General features: G+C 45.2%; 1 protein-coding gene across 1 annotated transcript; it reads right to left on the bottom strand.

The window, feature by feature from the left end:
• Positions 1 to 9,151: 9,151 nt before the first annotated feature.
• GMFG (glia maturation factor gamma) lies at positions 9,152 to 18,972 on the bottom strand. Its single transcript, XM_054999425.1, has 7 exons — positions 18,835 to 18,972; positions 17,721 to 17,817; positions 17,023 to 17,072; positions 12,330 to 12,379; positions 11,397 to 11,479; positions 10,407 to 10,480; positions 9,152 to 9,412 (listed from the first exon to the last, which is right to left on the bottom strand). The coding sequence occupies exons 1-7, from the start codon at positions 18,835 to 18,837 to the stop codon at positions 9,341 to 9,343; spliced, it is 429 nt and encodes a 142-aa protein (XP_054855400.1). The 5' UTR covers positions 18,838 to 18,972; the 3' UTR covers positions 9,152 to 9,340.
• Positions 18,973 to 20,703: the final 1,731 nt, after the last annotated feature.

Here is a 20,703-nt window from a genome sequence, read left to right as displayed (position 1 = left end):
CAAAAAATGCTAGCAAACAGCCTCTATAGTGCCACTCTAGGAATTTCCCTGTGTCTCTATGGTATTGACCATAGAAATTGGGAGAATTCCTAGAGCGTCACCAGGAATTGATGTCGCTGCCTCCCCAAACCCCACCTTTCCCAGGCACTGTCCTCAAAATCTCCAGGCATTTGCTATTGCAGCACTGGCAACCCTACCAAGTCCACCCAGCAGTCTGAACTCAGGTCTCCAAGTCCAAAACTCTAACCACTACATCACACCACCTGCATGTGTGCTTTAGGCTCATCTGACATTTAGAGACCATGCAAATCATGATTTACCTTAACAGGCCACTCCGTTTATTGCAATTAGTTAGGGCCATTCAAACCAGGATCTGAAATTGTCTTATTTACCACCTCTAGCTTTGATTATGGTTTTGCATGACGAGTGAACACAGAGATCCCTCCTGGCTTGTTCCCCAGCACTGCCCTCCCTGTCTACAGAACAGAGGCAATGAATCTCGCATTTGTTGAGGCAAACAAAGATCAGAACGATTATCTGCAAGCTGAATCCTGGTTTCACAAACTGACTGGAGTTAAAATAAACCACGATTTTGTGTTAAGCCTAAACTGAGCCAATAATTTCATATGATCTGACATGACATGATGGATAAACGAGTTGAAACTCCTTCCTAGTCAATAATAATAAAGATGAATTTCCCCCAGCTTCTAGTGAAGAAAGCAATTCAGCAGCCAAATGACAGAGAAGGGGGCATTCTGTACCCGCAAGCAGAAGGTAAACTCGAGAGAAGACCAACAGCATCAGCTCTGCGTCAGCCTCCGTGCATGAGGTACCAATACACGCCTGGCTTGCTCCAAAGAATAGCCTCCAGAAAGGGATTTTCAAAAGACTGGATTCTGTGGCTGTGTGACTTCCACGCGGTTGGGGGTCTTGGAGATTCCAAACCACGGCAAAATGCAGGTGGCATAGGTGCCCATTTCTGCACCCGCCCCTTTCCACACGGTACAGACACACCTTTCTGTTGGTGTGATTGACCTGCATCTCTTCTTCCATTCCCTCCCAGCATGGGGCACCACACCTGCCTTTCCAGGCACATGGATGTCTTTCCAGAATACTGCTTTCCAAGAAGGGTCTGGCTTCCCAACATCTCTGTCCACAAGATGCCCCATGCTGGGCTGGTGTCAAGGGTCTGCCAAGACCCTTCAACCACCCAGCAGAGCCCCCACCCCCACTCTCTGTATCATGCATTCTGTCTATGGCTGCCAACCTCCAGGTGGTGGCTGGAGATCTCCCAGAAGTACAATTGATCTCCGGGCCATAGAGATCAGTTCCCCTGGAGAAAATGGCTGCTTTGGAGGGAAGACTTTATGGCATTATACCCTGCTGAGACCTTTCCCCTCCACAAACCCCACCCTCTTAAGGTTGTACCCCCCCCCAAATTTCCAGGAGTTTCTCAGCCTGGAGCTGGCAACCCTATGCCATCTTTCTTCCAAGGAATTCAAGGTGGCCCACCGTATGCATAGTTCTCCCATCGGCTAGAGATCAGGGCCCTAACAGCTGTTACCAGGAGTGGGACAGCAGGATTTGGGTCCAGTGGCCCATTAGAGACCAACAAGATTTTCAAGGTGTAAGCTTTCAAGAGTCAGAGCTCCCTTCTTCAGATACAGGCCAAGCTGCCAGGAATGGGAGAGTGCAATGGGGGTGATTTCCATTTGCTGCAGAGTGGGGTTGGGGAGTAGGAGCTCAGTGTGACTCTTCTGTACATCTTTTGACACTATCAACTGTGATGATCAGATACGAGCCGATCAGCAGCACTGTTCATTTCAGCTCTGAATGATTTGAAGGCTCCAGGACAGGTTGACACCCATTTTCCCCCCACCCCAAACTGCAAATGCACCAAAATATTGCTGATCCAAACAAACTGGCAGCCATTGGCATCACTAGGGTCTACTTAGACAAACACGGAGTGGGAGCATTTTTAAAAAATGCGTAGCATTTATTTATGCCTGATTTATATGATTTTGACTGCTTTAACTATTTAAACAATTGCCAAGTTAAGCAGTGGTGAAGCAACAGAAGGAGCAGGACTCAATCGGGCAGTGCGTGAATGTACATGTGCAAAAAGCCAATTATGCTATACTGCGCTATTAGGCAGTGAAGCTGCCTGCTGAGCAGCCACGAACAGGTCCACCGACAGATGAATCGTCTGTTGAAAAACCGGCTTGCTGTTTACAACTGGCAAAAAGGACATGAGCCAAATCAGCCAATGTTCAAGCACTCCATATTCTTAGTGGGCCACTGGGATACCCCAAATCCAGGGAGCAAGCCTTGGCCCTATATTTATTCAAAGTTCATAGCATCTTTCTGATAGTGCCATAAGAAATGTAAATGAATGCAGACAAACCTTATCTAGACAGGAAGGGGGGGGAGCAGGACTACATTAGCAATAGCTCTGTGATTATTTGCTCTGAAGATATTTTTAACAGATTGCAGCCAGAGAGAGGCTGAGGTGCAAAGGGGCACAACTAGTGTGGAATCGGGTGGGGGGTGCTATTAAATGCTTCACTGTTGTGCCTTTTCCCTGCCAAAATCTCCACCTCCAATCTGCTGTTATCCATGCTGGAGAAAATTTACAGGTACCTGTAAGCTTTCCCCAGCAGGGGTACAAAACAGCTTGGGGGAAGGTTGTGATTTTCTTTTTTGGGGTGGGAAAGAGTTTAATAGGACCCCCATACTGGTCTGCCTCTTTAAACTGCAGTTCCTACGGCTGCAATCTGTTGTGTTCTTTTAAAGAAAAAGAGCAGCCCCCAAAAGTAATTGTAGAACAACACATAAACTGTGCAGAATCACCAAAAACCTTCATTCAACATCAGGTGCATTGTTTTAGCAGTCCAGAATTGCTCCAGAAGACAATCTGACATCTGGCCAGTAATTCTCAGGTCTCGATCACTCGTGAAGGTTAAACCAGCCAGCTCCTGTGGACAGCAGTTCCAGATGTCACATCATTTATTTGCTTTGAACATCCACATGAGCAATTATTTCAGGTGCAAGCAGGGCCCCCAGTCACATTCAAGACACGCACTTCCTTATCTGCGTGTGCATGGGAGGTAGAATAAAGCACGTGTTTGGAATGAGGCTTGCTTGTGGAATCTCTCTTGTTATGTTAAATCATGTGAACTGTCATAAGGAATAGTTCAGAGAATTAGAGCATTTGTTTTACTGAGCATCATTTCCATGGTGTGACATTTTGAGCACTGTTTGCATTGCCAAAAAAAAAAAAAGCACTGACAACAATTTTAGGTAGTGAGCAGAGTCTGAAGAATCTGCTGCAGCAAACGATGGGGTGGATTATTAGGAGTCACTGCGAAGGATTTAGAAGAGGGAGGCATCTTGTCTTGCAAAATTGCATTAAAGCTCTTTATGGCCTCTTGGAGGACTCTGCACTTGTGCCCCAAGGCCACTTTGGAAAGTGTTCCATAGGTGCCATCTGAGCTGATAGGATAGAGGGCCCTCCCGCAACATTTGAAAACTTCCAGAGGCATACAGATTTCAGTGGGTAGCTGGAAGAGAAATGTTTTGGCTGCTAACCACCTCCACCATTTTGCCTTTACCTTGGCAACTGAAGGGCTAAATAGCACGCCCTGTGAGCTATATTGGATTCCAGAGACTCTGATTATTCACCCTCGGCCCGCAGTGTGCATGCAGCCCTATGCATGCGTGTGAGCAAGAAGGAGAAAATAGGCAGGGACTCCTTTGTTCTTTCTGGAGCTCCACTACTACTCAGCAGGCTGGATGGAGAAGTTGGGGACACCATCAAGCACTGGTATTAGTTTAAGGGAGGAGTATTGCCTGTAACTGGTGATGTACAGAGAACCTTCTGACAGTCGGTCTCTCCACCTTTAAGAGCCAAGGAGCGCTTGTGGTAACTTTTCTCCATTCCTATGAGGACCAAAAACTTCAATATGGTACAATGGTGGATTCTGTACCAATTTTGAGACCCAATTTCCTGCAGCGAATCAACTGCTCACACCCAGTGTCTGGTCCTCCAGACCACAGATCAACTTGATTTACCTCCCCCGCCCCCCACCCCCACTCACCATCTTTTGTCTTTTCAAGAGCAAACCACTCAACTGACGCACTATCCATGGCGGACAGCTTAATCGCATTGCAGATTAATCTAGCGGATAGACGGAGGGATGTTCACTCCATCTCTATAAACGAAGCAATAATTAGCCCTAGTCTCCAAAGGATATGAATCCCTCTGAGTGCAACTGCACTCCCTCACTGAGGTCTCTGGGGAATGATAGATCTCTACAGTGCAAAGTTTTCCTGCCAGGGACAATCCGTCTCTCCTCTTTTGGGGGGCTGTAATGGCAGTGTAATAGTTTAACAACCCTCACCAATCTCATCTTTCATCTCAAAATCCTTCTCTTTCCACTCTCTTCATTTTGTGTAGCTGTTCTTCCTTTCCTCCTTCTTATATGAAATGACCCAGTCCAGCATGGCCTCCAGTGGGGTCAATCAGATGTTCTCTAGAGAGCTCTCAACAAGCAGGGTTCTCTCAGTTTCCTTCCTCTAAGAAATGGTTTAAAAACCCAGCTATTTGCCTGCATGACATCTTGTGGCAATGAATTCTATAAGTGAATTATGCATCAAGGACAGAAAGCATTCCTCTGGGTGGTATCCTACCTAAGGATTCTTCCTCCAACTTAACTTGCTCTTCTTTAGGTTGGAGGCAGGCTACAAAATTTGCTTAGTGGAGTGGTAGGATACAGGCCTTTGTAGCTGGCTTGAGCTTAATGACCTAGTTGTAATGTCATGATGCTGGGACTTAGGCAGAATTAGATAAAGAAGCAAGGGGGGAGCTGAAGACACGAGTCCCCAGGATGTAAGCCAGCCAACAACTTGGTAGGCTGAGAGGGGAAGGTGGGATTGAAAGCTGCAGACAATAGATTAGGTCTAGAGCCACCATCAAAGCTTGCCAATGTACTGCCAAATACCAATCCTGACCAGGAAGCCACATAATTCTGTTAGGTCAGGCAAAATCAATAGGCTGCCTGGGTAGGTAAAGTCACTCTGGAGGACAGGGTAACCCAAAGAATTTGCTTAGCTGCCTTAAAGTGGTTCCCTGTGCAGAGCAGCAAACCAAAAGTGTTCCAGCAATCTAAGCAGAATCTGAAAAAAGTCTCAGGTCTATTCAAGTGGGTTTACTCCCAATTGCACTGAAGCTCTGTCAGACATAACAAAACCATGGGTACATTATACTAGCTATAGTTTTTGGAATGTAGGCCATTCCACAAACTACAGTTAGCTAGAGTCCATAAAACCCAGAGCTGAAACCATGAAGTTGGTTAGTTCAGCAGTTAAGAGTGTTGTGTGATGTTAGTCCTAGAACTGATTATGTTTTGCTCCAGTATTTTTTCTACTCTGTCTTGGATGTTTGCTAATGCTATGTCTTTTAAACTTGTATCTGTTTACCTTATGGTATTGTATTGAAATGTACTTGATACTGATTGTATTAACCTCATACTGTGTAATCCACCTTGAGTCTCAGTGAGAAAGACAGACTATAAATGACATAAATAAATAAATAAATAAATAAATAAATAAATAAATAAATAAGAGTGGTTTTATGTAATGTGAGAGTGCTGACATGCTGGGTTAATCCTGACAACGTCCTTGCTTACTCCTCAGCTATAGAGATATCTGGCCAGAGCAACGGTGATAAACCCAATATTGCAGCATCTTTAGCCATTTCAAGCAGCAGTCCCAAAAACACTTACTAGGGAGTTGGTCCCACTGAACACAGTGGCCTTCCTTCCCCGTAAACACACTCAGGACCATTCTGCACAACACCCATTTCTGTCCCTCCTGGGCCTGCTTCCATCATGCAGTCACAGGGAGCTGAATCCTGTGCTGGGGAAGCCACCTTGCACCAGAACATTTTCTCAGAAATGGTATATAAATGGCAAAGAAAATACTAAGAGTGTTCCTTTAGCAAGGTCTTCTGGAAAGTACTGTTTCCAGCCGCTGCAATGCCGGTACAGAGACTTGAACTGGAGTCCAGTAGCACCTTTAAGACTAACCAATTTTATTGTAGCATAAGCTTTCGAGAATCAAGTTCTCTTCGTCAGATGCATGATCCGAACTACTACAGACTAACACGGCTAATTCCTCTTGAACTGGAGTGACTCCAATCAAGAGATACTTCCCAGCTGGCCTGATGCTACTGGTGGGTACACAAGAAAGGCCCTTTTGGGTAACAGCCCCTCAATCACGGAAGAGCCTCCCTGGGGAGGTGTGCCTAGCCCCTCACTTTCCATTTTTAGGAAACATAGCTGAAGACAGTTATATTTAGAACTGCATTCGATTAGTTTGCTATTTATTGGTAGTTTTAGATTTTGATTTTAAAATGAGTTTTTAATGTATTTTTATGTCTGTTGCAAGCTGCCTTGAGTGCCGTAAGGTAAAAAGGCTGCTAATAAAAGTTTTAAATAAAGAAATAAAATAAAGACTGTCTGTCTGTGCCGTTCTTATTATGATCCTCTACAAGTCTGCTGTGAGAATCTCAGCAGGTGTAGCCTGTCACGTTAGAGCAACGTCATGGTCTGAAAAACTGCCTCGGCCAAAATTCCTTTCCCTTCCAAAGGATTCAAGAGGTATTGAAAGGCTTGTCTGCCCCAGAAGTCACAGGACTTGACAGGAACCATCTATCTCTTCCAACCTTCCTTTTTTTTTTTATAAATTTTTTTATTTTTCATAACTACAAAACACTACACCAGACTATCACAAGGAAAGGGGAGAGGGAAGGGACAAAGGGGGGTGGAAAAAGAAAAAGGGGAGGGAATGAACTACAAACACTAAACACTACACTTCAATGTTTCCCTTCATACTGTCATAATACAAAAATAGCTCCATAGAATAATGATGGAGTGGTTAATCATACAGAAAATAAACATTTCAAATTCTGATTAAACTTTCCTCCCCCTTCTAGGTCCCGGACGCAATTCTCTCTGTGCAACTGCTGTTGCGATGCTCTCCTCCTCCCCCCCCCCCTCCGGCTCCTCCTTTTCTTCGTTCTTGGTGCAGCAGAGTTCTGGGTTTTTATTCTCAAAATCCTTTAGTTGATCTTCTGATAATATCTTATAGGCCTGATCTTTATATCTGAACCATATTCCTTCCGGGAATAACCATTTGTACTTTATTCCATGGTCCCTCAGAAGAGCTGCAAACTTTTTATATTTAAAACGCCGTTTCCGGACTAGAAATGGAACGTCCTTCAAAATCTTGACTTTCAAACCCATAAAGTCCAAATCTGCATTGTATGAGTTATATAGGATGGTGTCCCGAATCTTTTTAGTTGAAAAGTCAATAATGATCTCACGAGGCAACTGTCGCTTTGTTGCATATTTTGAAGAAGCCCGACGGACCTCCAAAATGGCGCTTTTAACCTCTTCTTTAGTCGTCCTCGCGGGTGTCGCCAGTAGTTCCGAGACCAAATCCCACAGATCCTCATTTTCCTCCTCTTTTCCTCTGGTGGGTACACAAGAAAGGCCCTTTTGGGTAACAGCCCCTCAATCACGGAAGAGCCTCCCTGGGGAGGTGTGCCTAGCCCCTCACTTTCCATTTTTAGGAAACATAGCTGAAGACAGTTATATTTAGAACTGCATTCGATTAGTTTGCTATTTATTGGTAGTTTTAGATTTTGATTTTAAAATGAGTTTTTAATGTATTTTTATGTCTGTTGCAAGCTGCCTTGAGTGCCGTAAGGTAAAAAGGCTGCTAATAAAAGTTTTAAATAAAGAAATAAAATAAAGACTGTCTGTCTGTGCCGTTCTTATTATGATCCTCTACAAGTCTGCTGTGAGAATCTCAGCAGGTGTAGCCTGTCACGTTAGAGCAACGTCATGGTCTGAAAAACTGCCTCGGCCAAAATTCCTTTCCCTTCCAAAGGATTCAAGAGGTATTGAAAGGCTTGTCTGCCCCAGAAGTCACAGGACTTGACAGGAACCATCTATCTCTTCCAACCTTCCTTGTTAACCCAACACCAATCTAATGAGCAGAATGTGCCATCTGGTGGTGAAAGTATGCATTTGCAAACACTTGAGGGATCAGATCAAAGGTCTCCAGTACAAGCCAGGTTTTTTTAAAAAAAACCTTTTTAATTGGTGGCATTTCCATTTAAAAAACTGAAGATTGTTTTTTTACAATAGGAACAGCTCTGTTTTTTTTAAAAGCCTGGCAACTGGTGTTCCCTCCTTCAAAAAGTCTTGTTTCCAAGCTCCCTCCATCTTATCAACCCTGTTTTGCACAGCCAAGATTCCCCTCTCGTTCGCAGATTTTCCAAGGCTGTTATGACTAGAGATGGGCACGAACCGGAAAGAACCACGAACTTTCATGAACCTGCCCCTGGTTCGCGAACCGATTTGTTTGTTTCATGAAAACGTCACTTCTGGGTCTGAAAACAGTCACATCCGGGCCAGCAGAAGGTCACTTCCAGGTCAGCATAAGGTCTGCAGGAAGTCCATCCCCTGTTGCCTAGGAAACTGATTGATTGGCACCAGGCTGTCTGCAGTGATGAACCAAAATCTGAACCAAGCGAACCAGCCTAAAAGTTCGTGGCAGTTCATTAGAAATGGGATCTGACAAACCGTGGTTCGCGAACCACAAACTGGTCCGGTTGGTGCTTAATTTTGGTTCGTATTTCGGTTCGTGCCCATCTCTAGTTATGACCCTCGTCAGGCATAAGTGATTGTGGGGGGTAGGAGTCTTAATAATCTTGGCAGGGTACTTCATTGTGGTGATGGGGTAACTTGACTGTTTATTTTAAAATAGTGGATTGTTATAAGTGGATAAAAGCCACTTTGGAGTGCAGTTAAAAATAACGGTATTTATTCAATGTAAACACTTCTGGTGCTAACCATTTGCAGAAGCTAAAATACACAGAAGTGACTTAAAGCAAGGGATTATAAATGTTCTTGTTGGTTATGCAGAAATAATTGATTTCCCATTCATGTAGTTGAAACTCCACCTGTAAATACAGTGGGCCCCACCTAGTGAGGAAGGATGGCCTACAGGGAATCTCACAAACAAGACATGAGGAAGAGAAAATAGACACAATTACACTACCCTTAGCAATAGGGAAGGAGGGTCTGGGTGCAAAAGCTTTATTTCATTTTTAATTCACTCAGCAAACTCCAGCAGTGTTGGTGGGGCGTGCAGGACATTTCTGCATGTCCCAAGTACACCCACCCTTTGGTGCAGCCTCCACGGTGAGGAGGAGGGGAGATGGAATCTCAGCTCAGGAATGCAGCTGAAGGCCCAGCATTATCTCCCCCCGTTAGCGAAAAAAGGCCAGGTGCTCCCTCAGCCACTGCTCTGTCAGATCTTCTGTGGTCCGGATCTCAAAGACCTGGAAGAAGGGAAACAGGAATAAGGTGGAGACAGTTACCCAGGCTGCTAACAGAGACAGTCATCCAGCCCTACTTTTTCCAGGGAGCAGAGGAAGAGGGATGGGGGATGTAGACATCATGTTAACAGGGAACTGGGATGTGTTTACTCCCATCCATTAGCTCTCCTCTTCCCTAGGCTGTGTGGTTCACATTATGTTGATACTGATTTCTAGAAACAAGGAGAAGCTTCAGAGGGACAGAGGCTGCCAGAAACTGCTGGCTGAGGAGGAGGGCTGAAAAGACCGAGCTGACGGGCGAGAGAGGGCCAGATGCTGCTGCGTGCCTCATGCAGCAATAGAATTGCTGGTTCAAAACATCGCGAGTAAGGGAAGTATTGGGATCATTAGTGCCCATTCCAGGACAGCTGTGCAGCTGCTAGAAGAATGTGTGTGCGTGTTCTGGAAATGCAGCATTTCTCTTGAGCTAAGAAACGTATGGTGGCCCTTTAGAAAGGACCCCTGGGGAGTGGCTTTTGAAGACTGCAAACAAATGGGGTTGAGAAAAAAATATGGAAGGAAAGCTGGGGTGTCCGTTGACCCCAGGGTACAGATGCAGAGGTGACAGTGAAGAGAAGTACATTCAGCATTGCGAGCTAGCCACCCAGCAAATGGGTATGGACACTTAAACACGGCAAGCAAGCTGGAATCAAGATCACTGCCTCTTCTCCCTGTGTGTCCCATCTTTCATCAGCTCCCCTCCCCAACTGCACTGTAAGACTTTGTGCTTCCCTGACTGATGACAAATGGAGGGAGATGATGGAAGAAGAAATGAGTGAGAGAAGCCGTAACTACCTCATCTGCAGAGTTTGAAGGAATGCATTGCTCTGGGTGGCAATCTGGCAAACTAGGTACAGGAGAGAAGCAGCGGAAGTGAGACAAAGAGTCTCGGCAGTTATATGACACTTGGAGAGGGACTAAGGGCAGGACCACAGGTGCAAAGGCGGATCTGGAATACCTTGGTGAGCTCAGCCACCTGCACCAGCCGATTCTTGCTCCCAGCATACATCATCTGCTGTTCTGGCTTGCATCCTGGAAAAAAGGAGAGGAGAGTTGCTGCCTTATTTACTATTCACATTCATAATCTTGACAGCGCTCAGTTCAAAGTGCTTGGCAATGGGTGGTGTCGTTTCCAGAGAACCGAGATGGAGAGAAAATGATTTTTTCTTAAGGCCAAGCAACAAGGGTGGGGCTTGGGACCTAGCTCATCCAGACCCTAGATCTATATTGCTTTCTGAATGGTGGGAGAATGCATTACCTGCACAAGAACAGCCACTTCCTTGAGGGAAAGCGCCACAATAAATGAGGAGCATTTAATGCTGAGCATTTACAGAGCACTTCAAATCATTCAAAGTGCTTTATAGCCACTGTCTCCTTAGAATCATCAGAACAGCTCAGTAGGTTACACTGGTATTATGACCCCCACGTTCTGGAGGGGAGGCTGAAACGCGGAGGCCTGCCTCTAAGGGCACTTATTGAGTTCATGGCAGAGGTGAGGTCTGAATGGGGAATTTTCAGCTCACACTCCTAGCAATTATTTCTGAATTGCTATATCAACTGACAGTCTGATAAGGTCCTGAGGCTGAGGAGGGGAAGGCGCTCCCCTGAGGGACTTGGCACTCACACGGTATCTTGTTCAAAGGGGGCTGCTGCCTGCGCAAAGCTGCTCCACATGCCGAGTAGCTGCTTTCATGAGTAGCAGCCAGGTTCAAATGCAAAGTAGCATGGCTGAACGTCTTTTCCTCAGCAAGCATCAAGCTTGTGTCAGGCCCAAATCATGTAGTGTTGAGATTTTCAGGGCAAAATGTGCCCTGGTCCAGCACTGCAGGCTCCTTCAAAGCATCACATCTGTCCTCCCCATGCACCAAAGATGACCCCACCCCCAAATCTGGGATCAGCATTGAGGCATTCTGGATCAAACTCTGATTAGAAATTCAATGGTTCTCACCGACTGGGCTGGAGAAGATGAAGCAGAGAGGGTAGGAGATCCGACCATCATCATGGAGGTATTTATAGCTGTAGACCACAAATGTAAGACCCCCAGTCAAGGAAGCACCACAAGCTGCGGAGCTGGGCAGAAGGTATGTGTATATATGGGGTACAAAGAGCTGCCAGTCGATGGTGGGCCAACACTCACGTTAGGTGTTTAGGTGAATGCTTAGGTTATATTACTTGGGGATTTTTTTGTTTCTTCAGAGGAAACCTAAAACCGTAAGACATGAATGAGAGAAGTCACCTCTTCACACATTAGGGAGTACACAGGTTGTATCTGGGTCACCTCTGGTCCAATGAATGTCTCATGTGGGTGGTGGGTGGGTTCTCCTCGGCTCCTGAATGTGCAGTGCCCACCTAAGCTCAGAACGACAGTGCCTCTGCAGAAGGGGTGTCAGCTTTCCGCCCTGTGCCATTTCCCCAGCTGAAAGAGATCCAGGGCTCTGTTGGGGAGACACACACGTGCAAAGGATCCCAGAGGTGAGAGAGTCTCCTGTGTTTGTAAACTGGGGGGGTGGGACCACCAAGACTGGACTTTCAGCCTTGACTCAGTTCAAAAGATGACTCCTTAGCTGCCAACAGGGTTGCCAACTTCCAGGTGGGGCCTGGAGTTCTGCAGGAATGACAAGTGACCTCCAGACCACCCAGAACAGTTCCTCCGGAGAAAACGGCGTCACTTCCCTGCTAAACTCCCCGCATCCCCCAAACTCCACACCAAAATCTCCAGAAATTTCCAAACCCAGAGCTGGCAACTCTTGTTACTAATCAAGAGTTGCTTAAACTTAAAACCAAGGCAGCAGTTGGGATAACGGGATGGCTGTGGCTATAGGTATGGAAATTAAATTTGGGGCTAATAGATACATTTCCTCTCCCATCAGCATAAGGATATCGAGGCTGGCGTTCCGGTAGCTCACTTCTCAGCTCCTCTGGAGAGATGTCCTGTGGGAGAAGATCAGAAGAACAGGCCAGTGGTTCCCAACCTGGGGGGGAGGGGGCGGGGGGCTGCAGAATTACTGCAAGGGGTCCAGGTATTCCTAGTAATACTAAGCACTGTCACTTTGACCTTTTTGTCATTACGTATTTTCTCAATCAACAGATATGGATAGTACAACTACTGTCGTGTGGAGAGGTCCACAAAATTGTTTTGATGTTAAAAATGGGTTCTCTTTCTCAAAAAGTTTGGGAACCACTGGGAGAGATCGTTTAGGGTCTGGATAAGGAAAGGGGCGATGATTTCACTGTCCTGCTATGCAACACACACACACATAACAAAGAACTTTGAAAACATTGAACTGAAATTTGGGGTGGGATAGGGGAGAGGAAACAGGCCCTAGCTTATATTGTAAGAACTGGGAAACCTGAAAAAGGGAATATATTGTCTGTAGTTAAAGGTATGCTGAACAAAGAAGTTTGCATAGTGCTCCGACTTGATTTTGCTTGCAAAAGCTGAGTGTCTTGCATGAGGAATTATTTGCTTTCTGAACACTGGATTCTAGAAGCAAATGTTTTATATCCATATTTATTTTTTTTAAATGCATAATTTTAAACCCCTCCATTGTTTTATTACTTTATTCATAACATTTTATCCATCTTCCTCCAAAGAATTTAGGGATGCCTAAAAAGAGTTGTCAGTTTTATTCTTATAACCACCACAATCCTGTGAGGTAAATTAAGAGATAATGGCTTGACTGAGGCCACCTCAGGAGCTCCAGGGATCTGAACTCAAGTTTCCCCTGTCCAAGTCCAACTCTCTGTCCACTGGCTGCAGCCCCGCCCCCCTGGTTTCTCTTCTGCTGACTGTGGGATTCAACTTCTTCGGCCATGCACCGCTTGGGAGGTGAGGGAGGGAGACGAGCATCCTTTCAGTTTCTGCCTTTTAAGACTGGTACTCTGCACAGCTCTAGGAAACCTGGTTCTTTAATTCCAGGCAGCTGCAACCAGATGCTGCGTGTGTCTGTCACTCTTGACAATGCAGTGAGGGAGAATACAGTGGCTTTATTCCTCCCTGCAGGCTGGCTATGTCCTGTGTCCTGTGTCGGACCTTTGAGGTGCCCACAACGGCATGAGCTTATGTATGAAACTGGGCATATGAAGAGGAAGGAGGGGGTGTGTGTCTCTTATTCGGGCTGCCATGTCTGTGTCACTAAAGGAGGGGCTGTGTGTTCTTTCCCTCTGAACTAGCTTATTATCTAATCCTCTTTGATGCAGCTGAGGAGGCGCCAGCCACCATGTAATGAACTGGCAAATGCAAAGAATTACACAGAGTTTGCAACCACTTCAGACAAAACAAGATGGCTGAAAAGGATCAACAGCCTCCCCGCACAAGGCCATGTGCTCCTCCTTGGCTGCAGCTGAGTTGAGGGCACTGTGCAACAGATCCATGCAGGAAACAGGTGAAGGGTGAAGGCTGCTGAAAACAGCAAGGTTTCCAGATGCTCTCTAAATGGCAGGAAGGGTGGGCTGGGCCAAGCAGAGGCACAGGTGATGCGCTGACCTGAGGCAAGGGGTGACATTACCACAAACTCTATGGGCACGATGCACCGACCAACATTTCCCTGTTGTAAGAACAGCAGATGGGCAGGAGAGAAAAGGTAAGCTAGGGTAGGAGTGTGAAGGGGGGGCTCCTCGCCAGAACCTGATAGGCCCAGAATGACAAGAAGCCCTCCCCAGGAACTATGGATTCTGCGCCAAGGAACGTTTTGGCCCGGTGGTCCAAAATGACCTGTTTTTAGCCAAGTACCACTCTGGGTCACTTAACTAGCTGGCCATATCAGTTGATTGATTAGTTTTATCTTCGTATACTGCCTCAACAGCATTATGGCTCTGAGGCAACACATAAATAATGAAAATAAATAAACATTTAGAAGCTTCAGTTCCCTGCCTCATCTCAGATCTGCCCAGAATATTATTAAACTCGGCTTCCTTTATGGCCCCCCTCCCTCCAAAGACCAGCAAGATAATGCATGAGCATCAATTTGGATGAGTATAACTTGCCAGTAGCTCATCTGATATTTTAAGAAAGCGGGAGGAGGGGGTCTTCCATCATAGCCTCCCCCCCCCCCCAACCCCAGTCTCTACTGGGCTAAAGAGCAGCAAACCAGAGATTCCACATTGCTATTTGATTAACATTTCACAAATGTGCACAAGGGGTTGTATAACGTATTGAATTAAATATGAAAGCAAATGACGCCATCAGCACATTGCTCCCCTGAGATATTAAATTTGATCTGGAATTCAATTTGCTTTTAGCCCAGCCTCGTAATTTCCAACGTACTGGCAAAATTTATGTCAAGAATGCAGGAATGTGGAATGGAAGAGTTGATGTGATTTCTTTTGGGGAAAGGTGATGTCGCTTTATGTCAGATCCAGGCAATTGCTCAGAGCACTGGGAATTCATTCTTTGGCATGTGCTTAGGAGAAGTGAAGAGAGATAGAAACACACACTCTCTCTTTCTGTGTGTGTGTGTGTGTGAGAGAGAGAGAGAGAGAGAGAGCATGAAGGAAAGAGAAAGCTGAAGAAACAGTCCCTCCTCCTGTGAAAAAGACAGTATCTTGTTCTGTGTGTGTGTGTGTGTGTGTCCTTAGCATTTTAGCCACTCTTCCACTACAACAAGGCTGTGGGCAGAGAAGGTTGTTCATACGCTACATTTGTCTCTAGTGCAGACCATTATTTTTTTCTCTTGAAATACTTCATCAGTTCTCTGTAACGTCCCCAATTTGCATTCATGAGAACGTTTGTGGGTTTTGGCTTTGCAGAATTCTTCATGGATATCTCAACCACTGTGTGTAAAGAGATTAGTCCCAAATGCAGGGGGACAGACACTTGTCAGAGACTGGGGACAGAGATCGCATTACCCTTGTGCTGAAGGGTCTACACTGGCTTCCCATCTGTTCCTGAGCACAATTCAAAGCGCTGGTTCTTATCCTTAACAGTCTGGAGGCTGGATCTCTGAAGGACTGCTGCCTCCCACACGGTTCAGCTTCCTTTTTACTGTGCACTCCCCATGAAATTCATCTGGTGCCTAATTTACAGACTTCTAGGTAGCAGGCCAAATTATTTGTTTTTAATCAGACTTCTAACATAATGTTTTAACTTCTGTTAGGTTCTTTATGGCCTGCTTCTTTATGGCCTGCTTCTATAGCCTCAGCACTGCTCAATGTTTGTTTTATGCTGTTTTTATGCCCTGGCTTGTTTCTTAAAGGCCTGCTTTCCATATTGATTATTTGTTGGGTTTTTAACGATTTTATGGCGGACTTTTCACTTGTGAGCTGCTTCGAGCAGTCCTCTGACCCATGAACGTTCATACTGGAATAAATGTTCTTAGTCTTTAAGGTGTGCTGGACTTCTGTTTTGTTTTTCTACAACAGCCAGACACAGTTACCCCAGTGGAATACTCTGAAGAAGCAACTTATCAATGGCCTAAATGAATGAAGAGAGGACCATCGTTAAGTGTCAAGGGTTCTCGTGCTTAGAATCTAACTGATGAACACATCAGAATCCTAGGAGAGTGTTTCTTGACCTTGGAGCTTCTTCGTTTCCCCTCCAGGTCATTTGTGTGAGTCATCCATAGCCATTTGTACCACAAGCACCATTCTGCAGTGCACCAGCTCTTTGCTGTTGCATGCACTCTGTAATGAATATACAGAGCCAGGGCTTTTTTTCAGCAGGAATGCAGTGGAATGGAGTTCCGGCACCTCTTGAAAGTAATCACATGTCTGATGTCCCCACCCCCTGATCTTGTTTCCTCCTGTGCGCAGCCCAAGGCATCCAGTTCTTTAGCTTTGGGCAAAGAGCAACACTTTTCTTTCTGCTTGCAAGTGGCAAGAAAAGTGTTGCTTTCAAAGCCAGCCGCTTTTCAGCTGATGGGAGGGGGATCTTCCATCTGCCGAAAAAAAACCTGCGGGCCTTGAAAACAGCAACACCGCTTTCAAATGCCCACTTGCTTTTTTCAGCTGAGGGGAGGGGGAGGAGGAACTCCCTCAGCTGAAAAAAACAGCGGGGCATTTGAAAGCAGCAGCACTTTTCTTCCATGTGTTTCTCCCTCATTTCCCTCTTGAGAGTTCCACCACCTCTTTTCCTAGAAAAAAAGCCGTGCACAGAGCAATACTTTTGGTCCTCATGTGGCTCAGTGTTGCTGCAACCTGAGGTTAGTTCAACAGTATGAATCAGGGTGGACTGGCCCAGCCCTTCAGTTTATCAGGAAAGCGCCCCCTGGGCATTTGGTAGCCAGGAGTAAGTTGAACCGAACCCCAGCAGTACTAGGCACACTGCAGCTCAGACCTCTCTCGGCAAAGAGGGTTATAAGTCCACCTGTAATCTCTTCCTGCACCACCGGCAGCTAGAAGAGGTGATGGGCGCATCTATTCCTGCCATCATCATTGGCACAGCCCAGATCTGAGCTGAGCGGCCCCTTTGGAGCTGCCACTGCTGCAGTTACTCCAGAGCTGTTTCAACATCCCCAACTATCCCCAGTGTGAACATACATTTTATGAGTCTGAGGATTTGAATCGTGGGTATTTTTAAACCCTGAAATCTATCCCTATTTTAAGTTGAGTGACATAGAAGCAAAAGTTTTGCCTACCTGAAATTCTTCCTCCAGCACTACCAGTTGCTTGTCTTTGTCAACTTTCACTGAGGATAAAGAAGGCAAAAATCTGTTAATGCTTTTTCACCTTGATCTTTAAGGAAAATTTGGAACCCTAGAAACCCAGATTTCTTCTGCCTTAGCTCATCTAGCACCCCATTGCTAGAAAAGGGTGGGACCAGAGGTTTCAGGGCTCAACCTTGACTTCAGAGAGATCTAAGCCACTTAATTGTCAGAAGAGTTGCAACCACATTTTTTCACATCTACTTCACATTTATTGGCCTGGTGATGTTTAACTGGAGCCCACATTGGCCTGCATCAGTAGCCACAGAAGTTCTATCAGTATCAAATCCACTCTACTAGAAGGTACCCAGACCCCAAGGTGATTCTCGCGAATGCATCTTAGGCGTCTCAAATTCAAAGAGACTCTGTTACCGTACTTACGTTTCTTTTTCTTTTTAAAATATCACCTGATGAAGAGTGACTGCTTCAGCTCAAAATGCATCAGGATTTGTTTCCACCTTGTGCTTAACTATTTTTGATATCTGCATTTACTGAATTCACGCTGTCACTTCTGATACATGGACCCGTTCATTTGGCTTTCAGTAACAGGAGCCATAAGCCAGGCTAAGTCTAGCTTCATCCCGTGAAAAACTGGGGACCTGGGGAAGGTGCTATGCAGGTTGGTAACTCACTCATTATAGCTGCATTGTTCGTCTCCTTCCGAAACCGAAATTTCTTCAGTTTCTCCTTCAGCTCTGGGTCCACATCACATACAACCAGAGAATCGGACTGCAATGAAAATAGGAATGTGGGTCTTACCCTCTTCCTCTCCTCTTTAGGGATGTCATGCCCCTGACCATTTTATTGTCATTAAGACCACGGAAAAGTATAATCTCTTCTAGAATTTATATTTTGTTGCTTTGCTTGGATTTTTAAGCTTCAGCTGCAAAATGCTTGCCCACATGAAATATTGTTTCTGGAAAATAACTAGACAGGTATTTATAGGCCTTGCTGTTTAGTCAGGGTCATTAAAAAACTTTTCTGAATATTTTTTTATCAGGGAGCATGGGTTAGTAAATATTTACAGTGTCAGGTTCAGATTGGTCTTGGTCGGCAGGCACCAGACTAAAATGTAGTGTTGCTACTGTTGAACAATATTCAGGGACCCCAGGGCCCTCTGACCCACATGTCAAAATTCCCTCCCAACAGCTTGCTTGCCATGCAGTCATCTGCTTGGAAAAATCCCATGACTTAAGTCGGGCGGCCTTATACTTACAGACCACCCAAGACTGAACAGTTGGCCAATCTTTTCTGGAATACTCCTGCAAAAGAAAACGACTCTGTGTCCTCCTTATGAAGTTTAGTCCATTGCTGAATGGTGTCATTACTATCTCTTCTCTGAGTGCATAACCTAAATCCTTCTTCCCATCATTTAAAACCCACTGCTCCTTGTTTTCAATACCACACCGCTCCATCCAGAGCGTCCCTTCGTTTTGAAATGTTGATCTGGCAACACTACTTCCATACCACACAGGAAGTACCTCTTTGCCAACTGTCGGCATGTGGCTTCCATCTTGGCCCAACCCCACAGCTGCCTCTCCAAAACAGAGGCTGACTCGGCAGCTAGGGACATCATCCCGGCCTGAATGTTTTCATGGTAACAGTCATACATGAGAAAGTGGCAAAGACACTGATCTGATTTAAAAAAGACTGTTTCAAAGGCGCAGCCACGGGGTTCGGAACAAAATTTGACCATCCCCCCTCCATGCCCATTCTTGACCTAAGTCAGGAAACGTTTAACCTCACCATTCTGTCTTCCCAAGTCCGATCTCCTCGTCAGCTGGACTTCTGTAGCTCTGGATTCAGCACTCTTGCTTCTGACAGGATGTGCACAGCTCAGCTCCTTTGCTCAGGACACTCTGACGGCTGCAAAGGAAAGGCAGCGCTAGAGGAAGTCCTTGCTGTTGAGCGGGTGGGGCGTAGAGAGATGCAAAAGGTTTTCCTACACAACTGCAAAAACGGAAGCACTGTTGAAAACAATATAGTTGATAGGTTAGAGGACACAAACCAACAATGGCATCCACCCTATGGCAGTCCTCAGAGGAGGAGAGTAGGCCCAAATGAGGCGCTTCAAGTGCCAACCTTATTCAACGAATAGCCAACAAAGCAATCCAGGTGGCTCAAGTAAGCAAGCCAACATACATGTTTAAGGGAAGACAGAACTTTACCACAGCATGTTCACTAGCAAGTTTTTTTAGGAGGCTATTTTAAGAATTGCTGTTCCAATGTGGAAACTAGCCCTATGCTTCAGAAAAACCTTGCTGATTTGGGCCAAGGTCTATTTAGTCCAGTCAGCACTGCAACATCTCAGTGGTCTTTGGAAAAATGGATAGGGAGGAACTACACTTTGTCTAAAGAAGAAGGGAAAGAAACTGAAGATGCTGTATAGCTGTGCGATCAGAAACAGCCTGCAGTGGGTATGAGATGACTCTTGGACATCAAACTTATACCAACAATTATAAATTCTGGAATTGTGGGCAAGGAAAAGGAAACTTTCTACACTGCTGGCCAGTGACACGTGGAAAACAGAAAGGCAGTATTAAATGCATTTTTGCTACATTTCCGATGGCAATGGAGGAAAGGGCTGATTTACAATTGCTTCCAACCTTCCAGTGCTTTACAATGCACATGTGATTTTGGTTTCAGAACTGAAGCAGTTTTGGATACAGATATATTATGATTAACCATTATCAAAAAACCCATCTTACAGGAGCTTCTAAACTACATCTTCTGCCTTACCTGAAAAGAACAATTTCAAGGGATGATACTGTTATTTCGTATCTGAATAGCTGCCAGATTGGTTTATGCTAAATATTGGGAAGGTAAGAAAGTACCCATTTTGAAAGAAATGTTATCCAAATTGTGAGATTTAGTAGTTCAGGGTACAATAATGTTATTTTCCAGTTAAAGAAGGAGGTCACAGAATTAACTTTTTTTTTTAACAAAAAGATGAAAATGCTTGACTTCCTACAGGAATGACACCACAGGGAACGTCAAGGCAAGCCCCTTTTTCTTTAATATGAGGCAATATTTTTTTCAAAAACTGTGTATGATTATTTTGAATATGATTACTTTGTCGTAGTCATTTGCCGGACTTTCAAGTTGGCATATAGTGATGACAACTAAGGTGTAAAAAAGAAGTAGTTACAGTCATGAAGACATAAGATATTGCTAGGTAACCAGTCACTGCTATGCCAGACTTTTCCACACACACATTCCTGCTTGGATTGTAGTTCTGGTCACAATAATAATACTCAGGGCTTTTTTTCTGGGGAACGAGATGGTGGAACTCAGTGGTGGAACTCAAGACCGCACAATGACGTCACTTTGGGTCAGCTGGAACAAGGGGGGGGATTTTTTAAAGTTTAAATTGCCCTTGGCAAAAATGGTCACATGGCCGGCAGCAAGCACCGAGTCATTACTGACCCATGGGGGACGCTGACATTTTCTTGGCAGACTTTTTTACGGGGTGGGCCGTTTCCACACGGCTTACCTTATTCAGCAAAATAGCAAAATCTCGCGAGAAGACGCTATTATCACGCAAGAAGACACTGTTATCACACGAGAAGACATGATAACAGCGTCTTCTCACGAGATTTCTCTATTTTGCAGAAT

Source organism: Eublepharis macularius, chromosome 15 (genome assembly GCF_028583425.1).
Source record: "Eublepharis macularius isolate TG4126 chromosome 15, MPM_Emac_v1.0, whole genome shotgun sequence".
NCBI lineage: Eukaryota > Metazoa > Chordata > Lepidosauria > Squamata > Eublepharidae > Eublepharis > Eublepharis macularius.
This window is presented reverse-complemented; position numbering and strand designations above follow the sequence as displayed.